The 26,699-nt window shown below is 41.4% G+C and overlaps 1 protein-coding gene and 1 pseudogene across 4 annotated transcripts in view; one reads left to right on the forward strand and one right to left on the reverse strand.

Annotated features, from left to right (window-relative positions):
• The window catches only part of Tmpo (thymopoietin), a 33,989-nt gene extending 11,390 nt beyond the window's left edge, over window positions 1-22,599 (reverse strand). For 3 of the 4 annotated variants that reach the window (XM_048357721.1, XM_048357717.1, XM_048357709.1), the window contains exons 1-4: window positions 22,245-22,599; window positions 13,952-14,078; window positions 11,473-11,631; window positions 5,082-5,179 (exon numbers count right to left, since the gene is read on the reverse strand). In XM_048357721.1, the coding sequence (XP_048213678.1) occupies window positions 5,082-5,179; window positions 11,473-11,631; window positions 13,952-14,078; window positions 22,245-22,526 (666 nt within the window). In that variant the 5' untranslated portion in view covers window positions 22,527-22,599. Of the gene's footprint in view, window positions 1-5,081; window positions 5,180-7,496; window positions 10,333-11,472; window positions 11,632-13,951; window positions 14,079-22,244 lie in introns of those variants that run through there. The other variant, XM_048357704.1, reaches the window with a different exon arrangement.
• LOC125341546 lies at window positions 13,757-13,882 on the forward strand (annotated as a pseudogene).
• Window positions 22,600-26,699: the final 4,100 nt, after the last annotated feature.

Consider the following 26,699-nt stretch of genomic DNA (forward strand, 5'->3'; position numbering starts at 1 on the left):
AAACCTCCAACTCGTAAACAGTATTTGGTAACATCTAACAAAAACTACCTAGAAGGTTGGGAATGCAGCCTAGTGGTAAAGTGCTTGCCTAATATGCATGAAACACTGGGATCGATTCCTCAGTACCACATACAGAGAAAGTCAGAAGTGGAGCCATGGCTCACGCAGTAGAGTGCTACCCTTGAGCAGAGACCTGAGTTCAAGTCCTAGGACTGGGGAAAAAAAAAGAGCTCTGTAAGACAAACTGACAGAAACGTGAAATGCTACCTAAAAAAGACAATTCATTTTGGCATAATGCCTAACAAAAGCATGCCACAAAAACTCAGTATTTATCCAAAAAGTGGCAGACTAAACAGTAGGCCCATGAATTTCAGCACATAAGATTCAGTTGTACAGGGGCTGGGAATATGGCCTAGTGGCAAGAGCGCTTGCCTCCTACACATGAAGCTCTCGGTTCGATTCCCCAGCACCACATACATGGAAAACAGCCAGAAGGGGCGCTGTGGCTCAGGTGGCAGAGTGCTAGCCTTGAGGGGGAAGAAGCCAGGGACAGTGCTCAGGCCCTGAGTCCAAGTCCAGGACTGGCAAAAAAAAAAAAAAGATTCAGTTGTACAAACAATGAAGATGGCTATATTCTCCTTAGGAGCAATTTGTAGGATAAGACAGAGAAGAATGTACAAAGTAGGGTCCCTTTTATAAATGCCTAAATGTTAAAAAAATATAATATATACATATATAATATACATATATATGTATATTTCTTGCCAGTCCGGAGACTCTGGGGCCTGGGTGGTGTCCCTGAGCTCTTTTTTGCTGAAAGCTAGCAGTCTACCACTTGAGTCACTCTGCCACTTCTGAATTTTTCCAAGTAGTTTACTAGAGATTAGTCTCACAGACTTTCCTGCGAGGGCTGGCTTCAAACCATGGTCCTCAGATTTCATCTCCTGAGTAGCTATGATTATAGGCATGAGCCATAGGCACCTGGTTTTAAAAAAGGTTTTTATATGTAAAACATGTAACATCTTTTTTTTTTTGGCCAGTCCTGGGGCTTGGACTCAGGGCCTGAGCACTGTCCCTGGCTTCTTCCCGCTCAAGGCTAGCACTCTGCCACTTGAGCCACAGCGCCACTTCTGGCCATTTTCTGTATATGTGGTGCTGGGGAATCAAACCCAGGGCCTCATGTATACGAGGCAAGGACTCTTGCCACTAGGCCATATCCCCAGCCATGTAACATCTTAAAGGAAAGAAAAAAACAAACCGTAAATCCTTTACACTATAATGACAAAATTCTACTGTGACCTTACACACAGTATTTTATATATCTTAGTGAAGTGTATCTTAAATGGAGGGGAGACTCCAGACTGCACTTAGTAACATTACTAGCAGTAATACTGTACTATTTTGAAACAAACATGATGTGATAGTTACACAACAGTATCACTGGAAGAACCAAGATACTCAGCATAAGAAAAAAGATACCAAGTCTAATACCCAAAGTTATATCCTACATTTTAGAATTTGGAAGTATCATGTTTTCAGGGTATGCTTTTCTCTTTCCAGAGGGAAGGAAAGGGAGAGGAAAAAAAAAAAAAGAGAAGAGAAGGGGCAGGAGAGAAAGGGAGTCAAGGGAGGAAAGAGGACACAGACTCAAGAGAGGAAGGAAAGGAAGAAATGGAAAACAAAAACAACAACAAAAAAGAAATGGAAAACAGAGATAATCTCTTGCTGGGGGTGTAACTCAGCGACAAGAGTGCTTATCTAGCAAGTGTACAAAATACAACAAAAATCCCTGAAACTGACCATAAATCAAATATATAAAAAATCATAGTTACTCAGGAAGCTGAGATCACAATTTGGGGAAAGTATGAGCAGGCAAATCTCTCCAATTAACTAGCAAAATGCCAGTTAATGCATTGACTCAAGTCATAACATGCAATTAGTGAGCAGAAAAAGTGATAGTACGAAGGAGGCCAAGTTGGAACCCCAGTACTCACACACACAATAAACTAACTTCTTTTTCTTTCTTTCTTTCTTTTTTTTTTGGCCAGTCCTAGGCTGTGAACTCAGGGCCTGAGCACTGTCCCTGGCTTCTTTTTTGCTCAAGGCTAGCACTCTGCCACTTGAGCCACAGCGCCACTTCTGGCCATTTTCTGTATATGTGGTGCTGGGGAATCGAACCCAGGGCCTCATGTATACGAGGCAAGCACTCTTGCAGTGGAGGCCATATCCCCAGCCTCTTCTTTTTCTTTTTAATGACTGGGGCAACTGGCAATGTATCTATGTAGCCCAGAGTGTCCTGGAATTACTATGTAGTCCAGGCTATGTTTAAACTCATTTCTCTTGCCTTGGTCTACCTAATGCTGGGATTACAGGTGTGATCAACCTGCTTGGCTCAGGTTTATTGCTTTAAAAAATAAGTAAAAAATAAAATATGTAGATACTATTTGAGTCTTGACTTCAACAATGTTGTTGTAAATGAGACATTTCAGAGCCTGAAAGGATGTGAATGCTGATTAGATTAGAAAAAAACATTTTTACTAGGAGGGATAGTGGATATAGGAAGAATCTTTTAGTGCATGAAATGACAAGTCAGAAGTTAGTTTGACTATAATCCAGCAAAAGACGAAACAAAATTAAAAAACAGCGTAACTAGTATGAGCACCTGTGACTGAATTAAACACTTCTCTCCCTCTTAATTTTTTGTAGTAAGACCAGTTTAATTCTACCTATCACCTCCTAAGTCTAAAGTTTTCCATAGGTTTTTTTTTTTTGGCCAGTCCTGGGGCTTGAACTCAGGGCCTGAGCACTGTCCCTGGCTACTTTTTGCTCAAGATAAGCACTCTACCTTTTGATCCATGGCACCACTTCTGGCTTTTTCTATATATGTGGTACTGAGGAATTAAACCCACCCAGGCCTTCATACATGCTAGGCAAGCACTCTACCACTAGGCCATATTCCTAGCCCTAATTCTGAACTTTTCTTTGCCTATCCTGCTCTTCAGCTTGGATTCTCCAACTCAAAGACCTGTTAAACCACCTTAATTTTCTCCTTTTAATCTTATTATCTGAAGACTCTATTCTTAGCACTATACCATCTTGCTTTCCTAATCATATTCTAAACCAAAGTTCTCTATGCTTGTCTATTTCAATGTCTTACAGAATTTTCTAGTTGACCTTCTTCTGTAATTTCCTTACTCTTTAGAATGGTTTTTTTACGGGTCTTTGCCAGCAATATCAAAGGCCAAAAAACCCTGATGTACTTACTGTCTTGTACTTGGTTATATAGTAAACAAGATCTCCATTTATTCAATGCCCTATATTCCCCAGTCACCAAACATTTCTCATGAAATACTTCTATACCAAGTGAAGAACATGCTAAAAAAAAAAAAATCAAGAACATTTCCTCCAAAGAGATGAGATTTTAAAACGACAGAGGACTGTGAACATAGTTCAGCCGGTAGAGCCTTGGCCTAGCATGCACAAGGCAATTTTGCCCCCAAGCAACCCTTACCAAAAACAAAAACAAGAAAATAGAACTAATTTGACAATATTTCCACCTAATCAGCAAAGATAAAAGATTTTAGGGTTAGCTGTCTGTACTATCAGCCGACCGAATGCTGAAGTCTGGTTCTTGGTAAACTAGTTCTTTCATACTTGTTTTATTTTCCTCTTAGTTTCCTACATTTTTCTTTTGGAAAACTACCATATTTCCTCTTCCACCAAAAAGAAAAAGAAAGGCAAATTTCCTTCCACAATAAAGAAAGAAACAATATATACAGCCTTAGTACCAAACTTGCTTCAGAGTTTAGGGGGAAAAAAACCACCTACAAATATTAAGGCATGCAAAAGTAAACAAAGTGAGTACCAGTGGCTCATGCCTGTAATCCTATAGCTACTAAAACCAAGGTTTAAAGCCAGCTCAGCGCAGTTCAAAGCTGGTTCAAAGCCAGCCCAGGCAAGAAAGTCTCAGAGACTCTTACCTCCAATTAACCACAAGAAAATATGAAGTGGGCTGAGGCTCAAAGTGGTAGAGTGCTAGCCTTGAGCAAAAGAACTGAGATAACGCCCAGGCCCTGAGGTCAAGCCACAAGGCTGACAACAAACAAACAAATAAAAATTGCCCCAGCTGTCAAAGAAGTCACATCAAAAGTGTTTTTTTAGGTGTCTGGATGTGGTGGTTCATGTCTAGTTAATCCTAGCTACAGTGGAGGTTGGGATGGGTAGGTAGTAGTAGAGGACCCCTAGGCAAAAAGTTGGTAAGACTACCTCTCTATCAATAGTTAGGTACAGAAGTGGTATGCCTGTCTTCAGAGTTATGTGGGCAGGATAAATAGGAGCATCCAGGCCCAGGTTGGCCTAGACATAAATAACAAAAAAATAGTAAAAGCAAAAACCTAGCAAGCACAAGGTACAAAGTTCAAATCTCAGTACTGTCAAGAGAGGGAAGAGGAAAGAGAAGAGAGCACCAGTGGCTCAAGCCTGTAATTCTAGCTACTCAGGAGACTGAGCTCTGAGGATTATGGTTCCAAGTCAGCCCAGGTAGATAAAGACACTTATCTCCAATAAACTACTCAGGAAAGGCCAGAAGTGGCACTGTGACTGAAGTGGTAGAGGGCTAGCCTTGAACAAAAGAAGCTCAAGGACAGTGTCCAGGACCAGACTTCAGGCCCCAGGACTGGCAAAAAAAGGGGTGGGGGTGGGGGGGAGGTACGGGAGAGAGAGAAAAGGAAGGAGGGAGTGAAGAATTTCTCTCAGAAAACAGCCTGACCAGAGCACTTACCTAGCCTGGGAGATATCCTGGGTTCAATCCCTAGACTATGTGGGCATGTCTAAGATGGAAGCCCAATGACTAGTTTTGAGCCATGCACAAATGAGCTATTCATCTAACAGTTAATTTTGTGGTAAATACAGATATGCTATGGATAAATTCCATATAATTTACATTCTCATGTATTTAACAATGAAGCTAAGTTTACTGGGTGAGTTGGAAATGTGGATGTCAACTGCTAATCAAAGGCCAAAACACAAGACAGATGAATGCTGGTCAGACTAGACCTGTACAGTTATAAAACTAAAGATACCTGATTATGCTCAATTCTTCTTTGCTTGAGTGTTACTGGTGTCTTCGCTCTGCCTTTTAATGGTTCTCTCTTCTCAAGCTTGAGTTCTATTTTAGAGTCTGGAAATAACATTGGAGAAATCATTATTCTCTGAAACACACTATAGTTTCCTAATATTAATTTGGAACCCTGCTCTTAGTCACTTTAACACATAGAGAAGTGTGTCTGATATCAAAATTGGTTCTTACAATTGTTTTACAAAAAAGCCTTTTGCTATTTTATTCCATTTTTAATGTGATACTTTTCCCCCCTATTCTCTCCTTTTGTTTAACCTAATAGCTTTAAACATAAAAGTGAATTCAAACTGCTCATAAGGAGGCTTTTTATTAAATCCAATTTTTAAAGTTATCACTTTTGGGGGGGAAGAAGAAAGGAGTCCATGTAATACATTTATCTTATTAAAATATGGGCCAGGTGCTGGTTGCTCAACCTGTAATGCTAGCTGTGCAGAAGACTGAAACCTGAGGACTGAGGTTCAAGGCCAGCCTGGGAAGATAAATTCCAGATTTTTAATTCTCCAATAAAGTTTAAACAGCTGGAACTGGAGGTATGGTTGAAGTGGTAAAGCACTAGCAAAATAAAGTTAAGCCAGAGTACAAGGCCCTGAGTTCAAAACACTGGTGCATATATAAAGTACAATTTGGTATATGGGCTGGGTGATAATGGCTCAAGCCTGTAATCCTTACTACTTAGGAAGCTGAGGTATGAGGATTATGTTTCAAAGCCAGCCCAGACAGTCAAAGTCCTTGAGACACTTATCTCTGATTTATCAAAAAACTAGGAATATAGCTGTGGCTCAAGTGGTAGAGCACTAGTTTTGAGCAAGAGTTCAGGGTCAGAATCTAGGCCCTGAGTTCAAGCCCCATGTCTGGCAAAAATAAATAAAGCAGTAAATAAATAAGGTAAGTGGAAGGGCAAGAATTACAGAAGCTTAAGACTGAAGAAGGCCTGTATGGAATCAAGCTCCCAATCACAATGAATGGTAACAGCTAATAAAGTTAACATACAAAGTGTCTCTTCAACCAGAGGTGTATTTCATGGTTAATATAAGGCCTTGAGTTCAATCCCAAGCAAAAAGAATGTAGAAACAGAAATAAAGCTTTTGCTATAGATACAAAACACTAGACTACAATAGCGGTAAAAAGAATTTTCTCAAGTACAACCAAAGTTGTTTCTCTTCCCTTTTTCATGATAAAACATTTATCTGAAAACAAGCACTATTATCAAAACAGTCATTAACCCAACACAAAGATGCACTTCAACATTTCCATTCTTCACCATTTAAAGATGTCTAAAGATTAAAATAGTAACTTCCTTGTAAATGGAGTGGTACACCTCTAATCCCAGCACCTCAGAAGGAGATCTTGAGTTCAAGACCAGCCTGTGATACACACACAGTGAGATTCTGTAGTTAAAAAAAATAAATAAACTGGGCGCAGGTGGCTCATGTCTGTAATCCTAGCTACTCAGGAGGATGAGTTCAAAGTCAGCCTGGGCAGAAAAGTCTGTGAGATTCTTATCTCCAATAAATACTCAGAAAACTGGAAGTGGTGCTGTGGCTTGACTGGTAAAGCGCTAGCTTTGAGCTAAAGAGCGGAGTTCAAGCCCCATGACTGACCAAATGAATAAATAAGTAAAACTCTCCATTTTTGTGGCCACTTATCATAGTATAGGGCTGGGTGTGGCTCCAGTGGTAGACGTTGTTAGCCTAACAAGTGAGAGACTCTAAGGAACTTAATGATGTGCTCAAATGTAGCTATGGTATGTTTTGATCAACTTTCCAGTCTGACTAGTCAGAATCTACTTGCAAGTTTCCCCCCAAAAGAAACTGGATTTTATCAGATTAATTCAAACATTTCAATTTTCATTTAAGATTAAGCTACCAACTCTATTTCCGATCAAAAAAATTTAAAAACGTATTAGCCAAGCAGAACTCCTAGACAAATAAGGAATCTAGTTACAAATTCCTGTTGTAAGTTTATATACCAACAGCCAACAAAAACATGAGACAAACCATACAACAATTAGAGGACTTTCAGTAACATCACTGGAGTGGGTGCTCATGGCTTACATCTGCAATCCTAGCTACTCGGGAGGCTAAGATTTGAGGACTGTGATTCAGAGCTGGCCTAGGCAGAAAAGTCTGACAGACTCTTATCTCTAATCACAAAAGCTCAGGGACAGCTAGCACTCAGGCCCTGAGTTCAAGCCTCACGACCACCCCCCCCACACACAAAAAACCAAACCCCAACACTGTAAGTCAAGTGAGTTTTAATGATGATATGGAAAAAGGATGCTCATATACAAATGTTAAACTTGTTTTAACTCCATAGTAAAACAGACATACAACATGTTTCTGGAGACCACACAGAACTGTTCAAATTTAACCAATTTTATTGAATTTGCAGAAGCATTCTACAGGAATACATTTTTTTAAGTCACACAGAACTTAGGCACATGTACACATGTACATTCCAGAAAACAGATAACAAAATTACTCCAGAAAACTGCAAAGATGGAATGTGTAGTCTAAGAACAAGGTAATGGCTAGTTGAGTATCCATGGCACCATATTTTGTTATGCTACTTTCTACAATGCCTTTAGTTAAAACGCCCTTACCTTACAATAGGAGAAATGAAAACAGAATATACACATTGCTTTATACAGATACTGGAATAGAGTATAATTTTTCAGGACTTTTTTTTAAAAAAAGGAATGTGCTAAAAATTTTAGCCTCTAGATTGTTAAGCCATAATCACCTGCAAATACAACATACATGAAATAAATTATATATTCTAAAAGTCCCGTCTTTCTAGTGTTTCATTTATCTGACAAAATAGTGATGGTGAGTGAGCATGCAGAATGGCAGAAGCAGAGTTCCTCAATGTGTGGTCCAGACTGGTATGAGCCATGCATGAGCTGACAGCTACCAGGGCATGAAGAGATGAGACACCTGTACTAGAAGGTACACTGAATACTACTTTCTTATCAATAAGAGTTTACTGAAAAAAATAAAACCTATCTTTGGCTTAATGCACCCCTACATTCAATTTCTCTCATTTTATTAAAAGGATTTCTTTTGGTGCTGGGAACTGAACCCAGAGCCTCCTATACACTAAGCATATGCTCTTACTACTGAGCTACAGCCCTAGCTACTCAAACTCAAACTGTCTCATGCATATCTTGTCTATGTATAAGAAAGGGTACGGACCCACACTTTTGAGCTGCACTGATCTAGAATACTACAATCAATGCTGCAGACATAAGTAAACAAGCAAAAGGAAAGTGTGAAAAATGCTAGAAAGTGAAGCGACTCAAAAATACCAAAAAAGATAGTTCTGAACGGGCAACAGTGTTTAATTCTATTCTAGGTATCAAGGTTATTACTGCTAAAACAGTAAAGACTTGGCTTTTACCCGTTACTGGAGTTTTCTTAGTTTTGAAGAGTTTTAAGAGTATAACTAAAATGGGAAGCAGTGAGACAAATACATGATCTATAAAGCTTAAAGTGTTTTTTACAATGCTCTCTGCAAATCTTAAGAATAAAAAGCAATTCTATATAGGGAATTATTTTTACATATTACAATTTGAGGATGAATAAAAGTATAACATTTTGACAGTACTATCTCAATCTGGAATCCAGAAAGCTTTAAAAGATAATTTTAGCACAAGAGTCTACAAAAGTTCTAAGTTCTCTAAATCAAAGTTGGATATGTTTGTCCTTAACCATATTAGTGTTTATTGCCACGCTTTTTAATTACTTTGTGTACTTCTCCTCCAAATAATGTTCCACCTTTAAAGGGGGCAATAGCCAGCTTGTTCTTAGAAGCTGAATTAATTTTGCAATCCTTTAACCAAAGATGGCGGCGACCAGAAGTAGAATAGCCCATGGTACAGGCAGCCATCTTCACTTCATCAAATGAAGCTTCACAAAGAAATGAGGCTGCATCATATGTTTTGCTCAGAATGTTGAGTGCCTGGTGTGCACAACTAGGATCTGAGCTAAGAATTTGTGCAGCCTGACTAATGTCTGCCTGCATAGCCTTAGCTACAAAAGCAGTGTGGGTTGCAATCCGTAATGCTGATGCTGCAGCTTCGTAAGTTTTACAGAGTGCTAGGTCCAAGGGTTTAGTACCAGACTCAGTGGAGGCTGACTGATTACCTGCTCGTAGGGTGGCTTCAGAAATAAACCCTAGGATTTCATCATCTACTTTTGGAACTGATAGTATCTGTGTCGCCTCTCTGGAAGAAACCGGATACTTGCATGCCAATGAAGGCAGCTGCTTGTCAATTTGCTGCCACTCCTCTTCAATTACTTTTAAAATAGATTCATGGAAGGGAAAGGATAGTTCCGAGGATAGTTCTATTTTATCACTCTGTAATTGCCTAGACACATCTATGCCTAAGGTGGAAAGTGAATGAGATACAACAGTTTTAGCCAAAGAAGACATCTGTTCTGATTCAGGTATGTTCTGAGATTCCATAGAGGAACCTAAATCCCCCTTTTCTACTGACTTCTCACTTAGTCTGGCGAACTTGCATGGCGGAGACAGAGTTTCTGTTTCTTGAAAATCAGACTGGCCAATTCTCTTGCATATGCTTTCTATATCCACTGTGGGTGTAGAGTTAGAGGTTCCAGGCAAACTACCTATCCCACTCTGGGCTAGCAGAGAATTGACATAATCTCTGATTGCCTGAGCAAGTGGTGGAGAAATTACCTGTGACCTCTTTGACTCTTGTAGAGTTTCTCTTTCACTGGAGAGAACGGAATGACCTGAAATATTAGACTTCTCAGTACATGGCTGAATTCTACCTTTCCCTCCATGGCAAATATTTTCTACTACGTCTTTAGAGTAAGTAGTAGTGGTTTCTCGAATCACTGAAGGTGAAGCTGTAGCTGAAACCAACATGGCAGCAAGGTCAGACTGAGAAAATAACGGAGAATTTTTTTCTAAGCATCTATCATGGCTAGACACTCTAGAGGCTAATTTCTGCATCTGTCCCTTGTCAGGCAAGGTTGTGGCAAGAAGAGACTCTCTAGGTGTATGTACTTTCTCAGCTGCCTGTGGTTCAGTCCTGCCCAAAGGAGGACGGGTGGAGATTTCAGGAAAAGATATACCCTGAAAAAATCCACCAGAGGGAGTAGTTGGACGTTCAGAAAAAGGAACAAAACCCCTAGTGGACTTCACTTTCTTGTGTTCTTTCTTCTTTCCTGTAGAGGCAAAAGAGGCAGGAAGTATTACTTGTGTTTGAGTTAATTTTATTCTGTGCCTCCTTGCTAAAATAGTGCTGTTGAAGGAAGAGACTATTTTTCATATGCTCAGTAACCAATTTGGTAAGGCTTTGTTTTCAAAGGCAGTGCTTATGGATATACAAGCAATTTGGATAAAATTAAATAATCACTAATCATGAATTTTAAAAGTTTACAAATAAAATAAATTTTTAGGATTTTTAAAGGATATTTATCATATGTACTATCAAAAATATCTAAAATCTTACTGAAATTTTCTTAAATTATATAGAAATATGCTCAAAATACTGTTTTAAAGTTGCTGTGAGGGCTGGGGATATGGCCTAGTGGCAAGAGTGCTTGCCTCGTATACATGAGGCCCTGGGTTCAATTCCCCAGCACCACATATACAGAAAATGGCCAGAAGTGGCGCTGTGGCTCAAGTGGCAGAGTGCTAGCCTTGAGCAAAAAGAAGCCAGGGACAGTGCTCAGGCCCTGAGTCCAAGCCCCAGGACTGGCAAAAAACAAACAAACAAACAAAAAAACCAAATAAATCAATAAATAAAGTTGCTGTGAAATCAGATTATTTACCAAGAACATCAAACAATTTATCAAGAGAGCAAAGAATGTAATACTCAAGTGCTACTATCATAAATTAATTAGGAGGTAGATACACATAAAACAGTAAGACTACATCTAAAAATATGAAATTTAAATACTAAGTGAGATTTATCATACCACTTACAGAATTTTTAAAAGCACAAACAGTATCATGTAATGATGAGGAAGTACCAAAAATTAAATTGGAAAGAAAGACATCAAATTAATGACAGTAGTGGTAACAGCAAAGGAAAAAAGAAAACAGTCTTTACAAAAATGAAATCTGAAGTAAAAAAAAGATTAACCAACAATTTTAGGTGAAAGAAAATTACATATTTGTATCTTTGTTGTTTCTGAGAATTCTGAACAAAAACTTTAAATTGTTTGAGAAAATTAATCTAGTGATATGAACAAAATTAATTGTATCTAGCTAATATTGTAAATTTTACCTTCTTCATGGCCATTGTATTATATGAGTCTGAAAAAAATTACGGATATTTGAGTAACAAGTTTAAATTTTACCTTCTTCATTGTCACTATATCTGTCAGAATCATTACTTCCATTCTGCCTTGCGCTTTCTGCTGAAGAAGAGATTGTTGGAAGAGGAGTGGAAGATCTTGATTCTGGTCCTTGTTCCCTCAGTTTCAACAGCTTTTTCTCATATAGCTTTCTGGTTGTTCCTGTATTAAGGCAAAACTTATTTTACTATTTACACAGAGCTAGCTTAGGAAATGTTACACGCTTACTTTACTAAACTTAAGTGCTTCAAATAATATAATGTACTCTTTTCTAAAACACACTTTGGGGATGGGGATATTAATGATATTATAATGTTCCTTTCAACATTATGTAGACTGATAAAGGTCTTACTGGAAAAAGCTATTGAAGAACCGCGTGTCAATGTTTTTTACCTTCTTTTTGAGATAGGGTCTTGTTAACTTTGCCTAAGCTGACTTTCAACTTATAATTGTCCTGAGTAGCAGCATGTGCCACAGTGCCAAGCCTTTATATTTTTTATCCCAAGTCTTGGATTTTGTATTTTCTCTCAAGATACAAAGAATTACCTACCAGTGTGTGCACACACATATGTACACATTATAATATATATATATATGAGAAACAGATAGTAGCTAGGAATGTGGCTTAGTAGTAGATTGCTTGCCTAGCAGGCAGGGAGGTTTGATTCCTCAACACCACATAAATATAAACGGAAACAGCTGGAAGTGGTGCTGTGGCTCAAGTGGTAGAGTGCTAGCCTTGAGCAAAAAGAAGCCAGGGACAGTGCTCAGGCTCCAAGTTCAAGGCCCATGACTGGCAAAAAAAAAGATGGTGCACCTGAAGAATAACTATGATTACATCTCATGACACTAGAGGATTAATAGTTCTGAGTAGCCATTTAACTATAGCTTTTTTTCTGCTTTACAATAGCTATGCATCATACCTTAATATCTGTGAGAATACACATATCCAGTAACATTATCTAAGCAGTCTTTTTGTTTTTGTTTTTTGGCCAGTCCTGGGCCTTGGACTCAGGGCCTGGGCACTGTCCCTGGCTTCATTTTGCTCAAGGCTAGCACTCTGCCACTTGAGCCACAGCGCCGCTTCTGGCCGTTTTCTGTATATGTGGTGCTGGGGAATTGAACCCAGGGCCTCATGTATACGAGGCAAGCTCTCTTGCCACTAGGCCATATCCCCAGCCCCTCTAAGCAGTCTTAAGATGAACAGTATGGGATTTACTGTATGTTAGTTAGCATCAGGCACATTTTTCAGTGTTTCCTTTTTTTGTAGTACTAGACTGAGATTTGAACTCAGGATCTCACTAGCCATGTGACTTAGCCACATCTCCAGCCATTTTAGAGTTTTAAAAACATTAAAGAGGCTATGAAATGTCTATCAGCAACATTAGTAACGTTATCTGGAAGTAGTATATAAATCATAACACTCTAAATCCTAATTTGCAACATACTTAAAATCCACCAAATCAAAGTAACCCAATGACAGAAACCTAGTGTATTTACTCTAAGTTCACTCTTTAGTTCGTTCTTTTAGGTATCATTCTTGAATTCCAATCAAGACAAAACTTCTTCAAAGGTACTATTTTACTTATTGATTTGTATGAGCTGGCCAATTATTTTAGTTAACATTTCCTTCAACTTGTCATACAAGACCTGATAGTGGGACAACAGTCATATAACAGCGTCAACACAGGTAATTTTAGAATTTCAGAGATTAGTTCAATTCTCTCACTTTTCTCTCTTCCAATCTTACTAAGGAACCTAGTCTTTACTGATCCTATAAACAATTCACGAAACTGGCTCTCAGGACCCTAATTCTTCTTTTTTAGGGGGAGGTCTTGTTGGTTGTGGGACTTGAACTCAGGGCCTGGGCACTGACTCTGAGCCTCTTTGTACTCAAGGCTAGTGGTCTACCATTTGAGCCACAGCTCCACTTCCAGTTTTTGAGTGGTTGTTTTCTGCCTGATTTGACTTAAAAATCGTGATCCTCAGGTCTCAGCCTCCTGAGTAATTACAGGCATGAGCCACCAGCACCCAGCTTTAGGACCTCAATTCTTTTTTTTTTTGTTTGTTTGTTTTTTGGCCAGTCCTGGGCCTTGGACTCAGGGCCTGAGCACTGTCCCTGGCTTCTTGTTGCTCAAGGCTAGCACTCTGCCACTTGAGCCACAGCGCCGCTTCTGGCCGTTTTCTGTATATGTGGTGCTGGGGAATCGAACCTAGGGCCTCCTGTATCCGAGGCAGGCACTCTTGCCACTAGGCTATATCCCCAGCCCCAGGACCTCAATTCTATGCATGGGTTGGATTTATGGCAGGCCTATCTCCCTGGGCCTCTCATAGTGTCCCATGCCAGAGCAAACCGAAGCTCTGGACCACTGCCTGGACTCTTACCTGTGGCACTGAAGAGTGTTTCACAGAGGGGGGGAAAACCACACAAATTCTAACTACCAGGAAAGAGGAAAAAATAAAAAGCTTTTTATCAACTTACCCACAATAGGACCAGGATTTACGCCATATTTCACAAGCTGATCCAGAAGATCTTCATTAGAGAGCTCAGTTACATCAACATCATCTTTATCTTCTAGTCTGGATTTATCAGTCTTCTTTGTAGCTTTCTGTAAAGTCAGGTTATTATCCCCACATGAATTAAAGTGTTCATTTACTAAATATATAGTATACTCTATACATAATACAACACAAATACACATACAACTACATAAATAATTTAATTGTTTAATTGCAAGTATTGGAGTCTTGAATTCAAGGCCTATTAAAAATTTGAACCTGTCTAAAGAGGTAGCAAAATTCAAAAACAAAGCTGGGCACTAGGGATCATGCCTGTATTCCTAGTTACTCAAGAAGCTGGGATTTGGGGACTGAAACCTGCCCATGCAGACAAATCCAAGAAAATCTCATCTGGAATTAACCAGCAAAAAAGCTGGAAATGGAGGTAAAACCAGCCATGAGCAAAAAGTTAAGTGAGGGGCTGGGAATATGGCCTAGTGGTAGAGTGCTTGCCTTATCTACATGAAGCCCTGGGATCGATTCCTCAGCACCACATATTTGGAAAAAGCCGGAAGTGGCGCTGTGGCTCAAGTGGTGGAGTGCTAGCCCTGAGCAAAAAGAAGCCAGAGACAGTGCTCAGGCCCGGAGTTCAGTCCCCAGGACTGGCCAAAAAAAAAGCTAAAAGTGCAACGCCTTGAGTTTAACCCCTAGAACAAATAAATAAAATTCAAAATAATATGAAACCAAGTGTAACTAACTGATGTGGGGTGAAACTACTTATTTAATAATAATGAACAATGTTTATTTTATCTTATGCAATCAAAAATTACAATTCTGTGTGTGTGTGTGTATTTGAGTTGTGGGGCTTGAACTCAGGGCCTGGGTACTGTCCCTGAGCTCTTTCACTCAAGTCAAGGCTAGCCCTCTACCACTTTGATCCATAGCACCACTTCTGGTTTTTGAGTGGTTAATTGGAGATAAAAAGTCTCATGGGGACTTTTCTGACCGGGCTGGCTTTAAACTATGATTCTCAGATCTCAGCCTCGTAAGTCGTTAGGATTACAAACGTGAACCACCAACGCTTAGTTTATATTACAATTCTTAAAGTTTATTAATTCTTGAGAACAAAGGAAGCCGACCAATGGGAATTTTGTAAACTGAATTTGGGCCTGGTTTACATATTCTCATCCCAATCATCATAAACACAATTTACTCCTGGCCTACTGTAATAATCCTTGAAATCTGAATTAATCCAGAAAAAATTTAAACTTTGCCACACAAACTTTTTTTTTTTTTTTTTTGCCAGTCCTGGGCCTTGGACTCAGGGCCTGAGCACTGTCCCTGGCTTCTTTATGCTCAAGGCTAGCACTCTGCCACTTGAGCCACAGCGCCACTTCTGGCCATTTTCTATATATGTGGTGCTGGGGAATCAAACCCAGAGCTTCATGTATATGAGGCAGGCACTCTTGCCACTTAGGCCATATTCCCAGCCCACTACACAAACTTTTATACTTATATATCAGAAAAACCACAGGCATTTCCAAAGTTAAATACGTGAATGGAACAAAAATATGGGTACTTTTTAAAGACCATGGCAAATAACCTTACAAAGGTCTTAGTAATCCATGAAAACAGAATAAACACTAGTTGTTTAAATTAGAAAGTTGTATGAGAATAGCTTATTTTCCAATTAATTCTGGGGTAAGGAAATTGGGCATTGTCTGACAATGAACTACTTTGTTTTTAACAAATAAAAATTTGAAAAAGGCCTCTGGGACACAATGCTTGCCACACAAGGCTCTGGGTTTGATCTAAAGCACAGGAAGAATATGAATACTTCATATAAAAGAAAATTAGGGGCTGGGGATATAGCCTAGCGGCAAGAGTGCCTGCCTCGGAGGCCCTAGGTTCGATTCCCCAGCACCACATATACAGAAAACGGCCAGAAGCGGCGCTGTGGCTCAAGTGGCAGAGTGCTAGCCTTGAGCGGGAAGAAGCCAGGGACAGTGCTCAGGCCCTGAATCCAAGGCCCAGGACTGGCAAAAAAAAAAAAAAAAAAGAAAATTATAAGAAATATTTTAAATGGCCTCTAATTTAAAAAATGAAGTGAACTTAGGAGAAATCTAAGAAAATGGTGGTGCACATTATAGTGACAGCTTTTAAATATCATGTACATTGAACTTATCTAGATGCACCAGGCTTAAATCATCAAACCACTTTGATGTAAAGGTAGATGTTGCCTAGAATCTAAGAGCTCTATATTTAAAGCATTGAATTCTTTACAGAAAGATATCTTTTAATCCAACAGATGAGATCTTATGAATAGGTTGTAAAGAAAAGCTCCATTATATAAAACTATAAACAATTAAATCTGGACCAAGTTACTAATTCAAACTTAACCATTAACAAAATATCTAGAAACTCAAACTTCTTGCAATAGTATGAAGCTGGCTTCAAATGGTATCCTCAGATCTCAACCTTCTGAGTACCCAGTATTTATTACAGGCACGCATGAGTCTCTGGCACTGGGCTGGGACTCTCACTCTTGCTTGGCTTTTTTACTCAGAGCCGGTACTCTAGCACTTGAGCCACACACACCCCCTCTGGCATTTTGCTGGTTAACTGGCATTAAGTCTTGTAGACTTTGTGGCCAAGGTTGGCAATCTTCAAATCTCATTGTCCTGAGTAGCTAGGCCCAAAGACGTGAGCCAATAGCTTCTGGCTTCAACCCTGTATTCTTCTGCTTTATTCTTCTTGGCTATATTCCCAGCCCCTCTTCTACTTTCTTCTTCTTTTTTTTTTTTTTTTGGCCAGTCCTGGGCCTTAGACTCAGGGCCTGAGCACTGTCCCTAGCTTCTTTTTGCTCAAGGCTAGTACTCTGCCACTTGAGCCACAGCGCCACGTTTTCTAAATATGTGGTGCTCGAGAATCGAACCCAGGGCTTCATGTTTATGAGGCAAGCACTGTTGCCACTAGGCCATATTCCCAGCCCTTCTACTTTATTCTTAAAAAGCCTGACTCTAGCCAGGCACCAGTGGATCAAGGTTTGAAGTCAGCCCGAGCAGGAAAGTTAGTAAGATGGGTATTTCTAATTAGCCACCAAGCAGCCAGAAGCAAAGCTGTGACTCAAGTGTTAAAGAGTACTAAACCTTGAGCAGAAAAGCTCAGACAGCATCAAGGGTCTGAATTCAGGCCACAGGATAGACACAGGCCCACATATATGCATAAGCACCATCATATTTTTATCCCAACACGTAACAGAACCAAGAGTTAGAACAGCACTTGACGTTCTGTTAAATAAATAAAAAAGCAATCTGGAGTGGGAAAAATTAATCACCTAAAAATTTCTTATTATATATGATGTGGCCTGTAGCATAACAAAAAGGGCAGTGATTTTCTAGTGTGTGTGTGAAGCCCTGGTTCACCCTGCCCCCCCTCAATTAAGAGCTCAGTTCTGGTGGTTTACACACCTGTAATCCTAGCTACTCTGGAGACTGAGATCTGAGGATCACAGTTCAAAGAAAGACAGCCAGGGCAGGAAAGTCTGTGAGACTCTTATCCTCCATTAACTTAACAAAAAGCCAGAAGTGGAGTTGAGCTGTAGCTACAGTGGTAACCTTGAGCAAAGCTCAGGGTCAGCACCCAGGCTGGTTACAAGAGTAAATAAAATTCAGTTTATTCAAAGAGTAAGTGGGCAAAATAACTCACATAAGGTAAATGAATTAGAACCAAAGTTCATTAACACTCTGGAATGATGCGTGTGTGTTGGTCCAAGGGCTTGAACTCAGGGCCTGGATACTGTCTCTGAATCCTGGAACTTCTGTACTCAAGGGCAGTGCTCTACCATTTTAGCCACACCTCCACTTCTGGATTGGTAGTTTGTTGGGAGTCTCATGGACTTTCCTGCCTGTGCTGGCTTCAAACCACTATCTTCAGATCTCAGTTTCCTGAGCACCTAGGATTATAGGCATAAGCTACTGGCACCAGCTTTAATTTCTTTTATTTCTACAACTCGTAGAGCTGTTGATTATTACCATGTATTTTCTCTCTCTCTCTCTCTTTTGGCCAGTCCTGGGGCTTGGACTAAGCACTGTCTCTGGCTTCTTTTTGCTCAAGGCTAGCACTCGACCACTTGAGCCACAGTGCGACTTCCTGCCTTTTCTGTTTATATGGTGCTGAGGAATTGAACCCAGCGCTATCCGCCTGCTAGACAAGCACTCTATCACTAAGCCACATTCCCAGCCCATGTATTTTTTTTAAATTAACTAATTTTGGGACAGGACTTCTACTGTATGTAGCCCAAGCTGGCACAGAGCACACACACCATGTGCCTTATTCTTCCCAATCTGGGATTGCAAACATGTTGGTCATATGCCTGGCTACTTCACAGAGTCTACTGAGCATACATCATATATTATGTTCTAGGTGCATTAGATATATTAACTTTAAAATCCTGAAGTCTCTATGAGGTAAGATAGTAGCATCTGCACAGTATTGCCTTGGAATTAAGTAAACACAAAAATTTCAGAAATGTGGAATAGGTGTTACTAAGCAATGGCACTCTCCCTTATATAACCTTATTCACTCAATCTTCTATTTTTTTTTTTCAGTTGTGGGACTTGAATTTAGGGCCTGGGTGCTGTCCTTGAGCACTTTTGCTCAAGGCAAGTGCTCTCCATCTTTGAGTCACAGCTCTACTTCTGATTCTTTGGGTGGTTAATTGGAGATTAAAAAAACAATCTCACAGGGACTGCCCGCCCCGGCTGGCTCTGAACGGTGATCCTCAGATCTCAAGCCTCCAGAGTAGCTAGGATTACAGCCATAAGGCGCCAGCGCTCAGCTCAATCCTCTATATTATCATTCACTATTAACAGTATTTCTATATTCCAGGTGAAAATGGAGCACCTCAGAGGCACTGCTAAGAGACTTGGGAATTTTAATCTATAACTGATTTAGTTAACATCTTCTTTGGAGTATGGTGGCCAGTTATGACTTAATTAACATTAAACGTCATGTTCCTTCCCTATATTCTATTTTCCCATCACTTTTCTGTTTCAAGTTTAAACACTTCCAATAGTTGATAATAAGGGCTGGGGAAGTAGCTCAGAGGTAAAAACACTCACAGGCCTCTAGGTTCAATCTATATGCAAGAATTCATAATCTGCCCGACTGCGGATCTTTCAAGAATGTTACTATGCCACACTGGATGTCTAATAGCTACACATTTATGCTTTGCCACTTGCAACAAAAAGGCAGACTGCCTATCTCTGTAAATTTTTATAAACTTGTATCTATGATCTGATCATTTCAACACTTCAACACATGGGTATCAAGCTGCATGAAATAAAAAGCATAAAAATAAGAAAAACCATATAATTAAAATTTTAGCATGCAATTTCCCCATGGCAAGACAATACCCTACAGGGGTGGCAGATATAAAGGAATTTCTCCTTTAACTAAAAAACATTCCTTAAAGCCGAGTACAGGTGGTTCATGCCCATAATCATAGCTATTCAAAGAGGCTGGGGTTTAAAGTCAGCCTGAGCAGAAATGTCCACAAGACCATTGCCAACTAATCAGCAGAAAAGCTGGACTGGAGGTGTGGCTCAAGTGGCAGAGCCCTAGCCAGAGCACTCTATAAAGAGCTGAGTTTGAGCCCAGGTAATAGCACATACACACAAAATAGTTGACTGTACTCCCAGCATGGAGAAAGACTGATTCAGTTGGAGGCTACATAGGCAACATAGTTACAATGAAGGCCTGGGTTGTATAGCAAAAGACTCAGCCTCAAACAACAACAAAAACTCCTGAAAAGTCCATGATTTAAATAGAATGTGTACACTATAAAAAAAACACTGATTCTTGGCCAACACTACATCAACATTTTATTTGTCTAAAAATGTTAAAAATTCACCACTTAAAAATCTGCCATCATTGTGGCTTAGTGGTAGAGTGCTTGCCTAGCATGCATGAAGCCCAGGGTTTGATTCTTCAGTACCACATACACAAAAAAAAAAACCTGGAAGTGGTGCTGTGGCTCAAGTGGTAGAGCATTAGCCTTGATCAAAAGAAGCTCAGGAACAGGGCCCAGGCCCAGAGTTCAAGCGCCACCACCCCTCTCCCAGAAGTGGGGTGATGGGGGTTCACACCTGTAAGCCAAGCTACTCAGGAACCTGAGATCTGAGGATAGTGGGGCAGGAAAGTCCATGAGATTCTTATCTCCAATAAACTACTCACAAATTTGCTTTTTCCTAGACTGTGTAACATTGTGAACATGTATGGTCCCATATGGGGCTAAATGACTAAAACCATAAATATATAATAAAAGAACATGGCATGCAGAAATTTTATACCAATTATGATACATTCTCTGAAGTACTTTTCTGCAGATCAAAAGATATTTTCCTATTCCTGATTGAAATAACAAAGTTACTCAAAGGAGGGTGCCAGTGGCTCACACCTATAATCCTACTCAGGAGGCTGAGAGAGCACAGCAAGAATCTTATCTCCAATTTACTAAGAAAAAAACTTGTTTATTTGTTTTGTTTTTGTTGCCAGTCCTGGGGCTTGGACTCAGGGCCTGAGCACTGTCCCTGGCTTCTTTTTGCTCAAGGCTAGCACTCTACCTCTGGAGCCACAGCACCACTTCCAGCTTTTTTCTATATATGTGGTGCTGAGGAATCGAACCCAGGGCCTCACATATAGGAGGTGAGCACTTTTACCACTAGGCCATATTCCCAGTCCCCCCAAAAACAACTTGTAAGTGCAGCTTTGGCTCAAGTAATAGAGCACTAGCCTTGAGCAATTTAGCTCAGGAGCAGTGTAAATGAAACTGTTCTTAAAAGCATGCTGACTGAAATGGAAAGCATCTCATTTTCAATCAAATCTGTACTGAAATAGGTGGAATACTTTAACCTATGGGGGCGAATAGATAAGGGATATGCTTAACAAGTTTTTACTTAATATGGCTTTCTTTAAAAGTACAAAAAGGCATCAGGAACAGTAAGATATGGTTGGCATTTTATTTATTGAATAAATACTTATTAGCCACAGCCACTATTTTACTCCAGAGTTAAGACATTTAAGATTTCAATTTTCCCATTAGCTAGAGTGTAGTTTGGTGGCTGAGGGCACGCCGAGCATAAATGGGATCTTTGGGTTCAAATCCTTAGCGCCAAAAAGAAAAGCAGCAATAATTTTGAGTTAGGCTAGTAATCAGTAGCACCAATTCCAATGGCCACATCCTCTCACACACGAAAAACAAAACATGGTAGGTCACACTCTCATCAAAACTTAACTATATTGACTCGAATTGTGTTAACTCAACAACAATCGCATTTGAAATTTACGGAAAAGAAAAAGAACTCTTGGCTGGAGCCATCTGACCTTCAACCGAAATCAGGCATTTCAAAGTAGAATAGCGATACATAAGAATGTCAGAAATCTTTTCCGGCTCGGAATCTTCCAAGAAAAATTCAACCAAGAAAAAGGGGAGGAAGCAAAAAAAAAAAAAAAAAAAAAAAAAAAAAAAAAAAAAAAACAACACCTCACCACCAACCCAAACCAATTATGGTTTCCAGCTCTATCAACCAACACAACTTTAAATGTTGAAAACAAAGCTACCCTTCCCCAACGGTTAGAAACAACAACCACAACAACAAAAAAAAAAAGGACACCGGAAAGACCAACGGTTCAAAATGCCTTCGGTATTTAAAAAAAAAAAAAAAAAACAACCTATAGAAAGGCGGGAATTTCTTTATTTCAAATTCCGGCTGCGGACCTGCGGGTCGGCCCGCGGGCCTCCAGGAGGCGCTCGAGACCCGGCAGCGGAGCGGTTTCAGTTACTGAAGCGGGAAAACGCTGGAACTTATCCTATAGCGCTTTAGGGCTGACCGTGGCCCCCCTGCACGGAAGTCCGTGTCCGAACACCGCGCCCCGGGCCGGGCGAGAATGGGACTGGACTGGGGGACGGGGGAACTGGGGGAGGCGGGGGAGGGACGACGGGAACGGTCCCCATCGCGAGCAAAATAACACCACCACTACCCTTCCCGCAAACGCACGCGCCGACACCCCCCACTCCCCGCGCCGCGCACCGGGACGCGAGTGTGCAGCTCCCGGGCCCAGCCCTCCCTTTCCACCCTCCCCTCCCCGGCCCCTATCCCGATCACCGAGGCGGCGGCGGCAGCGCTCCGGGACTGACTGGAGCGAGCGCGCGCGCGCGCGGCGGCGGCCCCCAAACGCCCACCTTTTGGGGCCCTGGCCATCCATCCTCTTACCCTGCCGACGGTGGCGCGGCCGCGGCCCGCGGCGGCCCCGGCGCCGAGGACCGGGGTGGGCTCGCGCTCCTCATCGCTGGAGAAGTCGGGCGGCCCCTTGTTGTTGGCGCCGCCAGCGGGCAGCGACGGCGGCCGGTTGCGCGTCGTGAGGTGCTGCAGGTAGAGCTGCACGTACACGTCTTTGCGCTGCTCCCCGGCCGGCAGCGTCACGTTGTTGGCGACCAACTCACTCTTCAACTTGTCCTTCGTCAGGATCGACGGGTCCTCCAAGAATTCGGGCATCTCCGCTTCTGCGCGGCTCCCCGGCCCGCGCCGCCGCCGCGTTCACTCGCTCGGTTCCTCTGCCTGTTCCCGGCCCGGGGCCGCTCCGTCTCCGTCGCGTCCGGGCGCCCTCCTGGGAGGAGCCGAACGGAAAAGTCGTCAGACACAAAAGCCGAGGCCGGGGCTCCGGCACAAAAGCCCGCCGCCGCACAACTACCGAGCAAGTGCGGCCGCAGCCCGGGAGCCCGCGGCGAGCCTGGCACACACGCTCGCACACACACATACACACACGGGCTCGGGTAGAGCCGCGGCGCCCACGCCCCAAGAACGCGCGCCGCCATTGGCTGACGGCGGCAGGAAGCGCGGCGGTGATTGGCCGGACAGCTCGCGCGGGGTCCATTAGCCGCGGCGCCCAAGCCAAAGGTGATAGAACACGCAGTTTCAAAGCCGCTCGGGCGGGATCTCGGGCGTCGGGGTCTGGGCCTGTGTCCCTCTTCTCCACCCTTTCCCCGACGACGCGGAGAAGAGGCAGGTCTGGCTGCTCTCCCTTTCCCCGTCTAGAGATGCGCTCCACCTGGGGGAGTGGGAGTGAGGGGGGGGTCCCCCTCCCCATGTGTGGACCCCAGACTGGGCCTTGCTCCCTCCTCGGACACTGGGCTCGGGTAACGTGGGCGCCGCCCAGCCTCCCTCTGCTCGCCGGGGAGCGAGGCACGCTGCAGGCGCTCATTTTGCTTGGTTTGATTGACTTGGGGAGCGCAGGAAGTCAGATAACCACCCCCCTCCCATTCAAATCCTGTCTCCCCCCCCACCCCCCCCAACTGCTCGCCAGTGGTTCTTTTGTTCTTAAGATTCAGGAAAGGCCAGACTTCGGCTACTTGGACACTTGAAAATACTCTTGGATGTGACAAAATTGCTTTCTTATATTCCCCTCCCACCCCCATTGTCGTCTTACCCTAAAGGTTGGGGACACTTATGATTGCTTCTGGACAGTTTTACTTGGGCTTCAGATAAATCCATGCCTTGCATTTTTGTAGAATGTTGTTTTATCGGTTAGATCCACTCCTAAGTACCTTACCAAACTTGATTGAATCCAATCCTTGGTTACTAACAACAAAGTGAAAAGCAATTATTTAGGAACACCTTAATGGGTTGCTTCATATCCGTGAGGTGGTGCTTGCAAGGTTTTTAGTGTTAGAGGAAAGTGTAGTGATAATATAATCAGATCGGGAGTTCTAGTCAAGCTTATGTGACTGTCCCAAAACTTGGGAATCTTAGAAATATGCTACAATTGTCATGTCTTCCTAAAGAAGCTGCTGATGACAAACGTCATTGGTATAAATGCATTCTTCAAGAATATAATAAAGAGTATGTTACTTGCTCGTATGAAAATCTCACAATGGAAAACACTGTTTTGTGCAGGTAATTTATGCTAATAGATGTATATATGCATACATCTCAAGTATGCTCATTCTAGAAAAGGATTGAATTTACGGTGCTAATCACTTCTCCGATTTTGAGTTCCAAATGATTTTTCTGGACATCTTTAAGTTTAAAAAAAATTAACTTAGTTTCTACATTACTAAGTTGGAATCATGAGCTTGGAGAAACATTCTAGAGGTGATTATATTCATTTCTTTAAAAAAAATCTTTGTATTCACGAGTATTTAAGAAACAGTCTTAAGCTTAGCAATGAAAATTTGCAAATTTAAAATTGTTTTTAGCAAGTTGTTTTGCAGATCCCCCTCCCCCCCTACAGCTTTTTAGGCAAATGTTTTTATGTTCAGAAAGGGGACAGAGGTGAAAGACCAAAGAACTATGACTTTGCAGTGATTGGTAATCTCTGAATACTTAGTTCACTGTGACTGTCCAATCTGCAACACAATTCAATTCTTTTCCATTTATTTTTTTTTCAGTATAGTCTCAAGTTAAAGTGGGCAGAGCAACAAAGCCTTGAAGTTTACCTCAGCAAAGCCATAATGAGTCAATTTTGCTCTCTTTGATTAGCAAATTATCCTGTTAAATTGTTACCTTTCTGGTCAAAGAATCTGGCTGTAGCTTGACTCTTCTTACAGTGTGTAAATTGTTAACTCTTGCTGTTTTGAATGAAGTGGTTCACAGTGAGAAGGGCTACATTTTAGGAATGGTAGAGTGTCTAGGCACTGACAGCTTCCCTATTGTATAGGACCTGTGGGCAGCTAGATTCCTGGAGTGCAACCTCAGAGGAGGACGCATCACTTTGAGAATATTTGGTTTAGGTTTCATGTGAGAATAATACAATACTGGAGTCTCTGTCATCTTTTAGAGCTACCTGAAGATACTAATTTTTGTTTGTCAGATTACCACCCCCACCCCCACCCCCATGCATTTTTTTTCCCCTCATAGGGCTTTTTGGTACCACAAAATGTCCAGGAAATTTAATCCTTAGAGACATAACTGTCTTGCACAGGATTGGCTGCGAACTTGAGGGTGTCACTTCAAACAGAGCAGAATGAGTTATAAACGAATTATAAATTGTAAATTCTGATGTCAAAACATATGCAGATACTATGATATCATGATCACAATCAAGATAATAGACATGTTCATTGTCCACAAAAAAAAGATATCAAAAGTCTGAGAAGCCAAAATCTTTTTTGTTTTTTAAGATTCCTTTCCCTTAAACTAGTTCTGGGAATTTATTCTAAAAACACCATCTAATGTGGAGTTCATAAAGATATTCATTACTTTGTCATTTTATAATGGATAAAAGTTGGGAGATCCAAATCTCCAACAGTAAAGAATTGGTTAAGTAACTTAGCTTATGTCCATATGATGCAATACTACAATAGTCACTAAAATCATGTTTTTGACATTTATTTGAGAAAATGAGAGGAATATAGTGGTCCACACCCGTTAATTCCAGCACTTGGAAGTTAGAGACATGGGAATCATGAATTCTAGGCCATGGTGGGCATAGGTAGCAAGACTGCCCCCCTCACTAAGAAAAAAAGTAAAAACAAAAGTATGGGAAGGGGCTGGGAATATGGCCTAGTGGCAAGAGTGGTTGCCTCATATCTTGAAGCCCTGGGTTTGATTCCCCAGCACCACATATATAGAAAATGGCCAGAAGTGGCGCTGTGGCTCAAGTGGTAGAGTGCCAGCATTGAGCAAAAAAGAAGCCAGGGACAGTGCTCAGGCCCTGAGTCCAAGCCCCAGGACTGGCAAAGAAAAAAAAAAAAGTATGGGAAGGGAGGGGGTACATAATTCAAATCTGGGATGCTGTGCTAGGTTCAATCTCCATCTGGGGGGAGGGGGTAAAAAAATTAGTAAGGCTTGGTGGCAGTGGCTCACAGCCTGTAATCCTAGCTACTCAAGAGGGTGAGATCTGCGGATGGCAGTTCAAAACTAGCTGGGATAGAAAAATCCCTCTGAGACTCATCTCCAATTAACCACTCAAGAATCAGAAGTGGCCCTGTGTCTAAAAGTGGTAGATTACTAGCCTTGATCAGAAAAGCTCAGGGACATTGCTTAGGCCCTGAGTTCAAGCCTTACTACTTGGGGGGAAAAAAAAAAGTCTAGGGACCAGGCCCTGAGTTCAAGCTCCAGACCGGCAAGAAGAGAAAAAAAAAAAAAAGATAATTTTTGTTCACAGTTTCAGTCAATGGTTGGCTAACTCTGTTGCCTGTGACGAGAAACATCAGGGCAGAAGGTACCCAGGAAGCAGAGAGAGGATTTGGGAACAAGATATGCCCCTGAGAGGCATGTTACTTTCTCCAATCAGACCCTACTTCCCAATACCCCATCTAGTATGATCTCATGAATGAATATATTAACTCATTGATAAAGTTCACACCCTCATGACCCAGTCACCCCTCAGTAGCTCTACCAGTGTTGAGCGTATGAACCTTTTTAGGGGCACTTCATGAAGAAACAATACCAACTTAATACAAAGCAAAATGTTTCTAGTAGTTCCCCCTGGGTAGTGGGGCATAGGTGATTGTTTTTGTGTATTTAAAAAATTTTTACTTTTGTTATAGAGGTGATGTACAGAGGAATTATAGTTGCGAGTTAAGTAATGAGTACATTTCCTTACAGTTTTCTGTTCACTCATTCTCTCCCAGTCCCTCTTTCCATCTCCACTCATGAGTTGTATAATTCACTTTCATCAGTGTATTTTGATTTTCTTTTGTTTGTTTGGTTTTTTTTCCAGGCCTG

The sequence above is a fragment of the Perognathus longimembris genome, chromosome 1 (assembly GCF_023159225.1).
Source record: "Perognathus longimembris pacificus isolate PPM17 chromosome 1, ASM2315922v1, whole genome shotgun sequence".
Classification (NCBI taxonomy): Eukaryota; Metazoa; Chordata; class Mammalia; order Rodentia; family Heteromyidae; genus Perognathus; species Perognathus longimembris.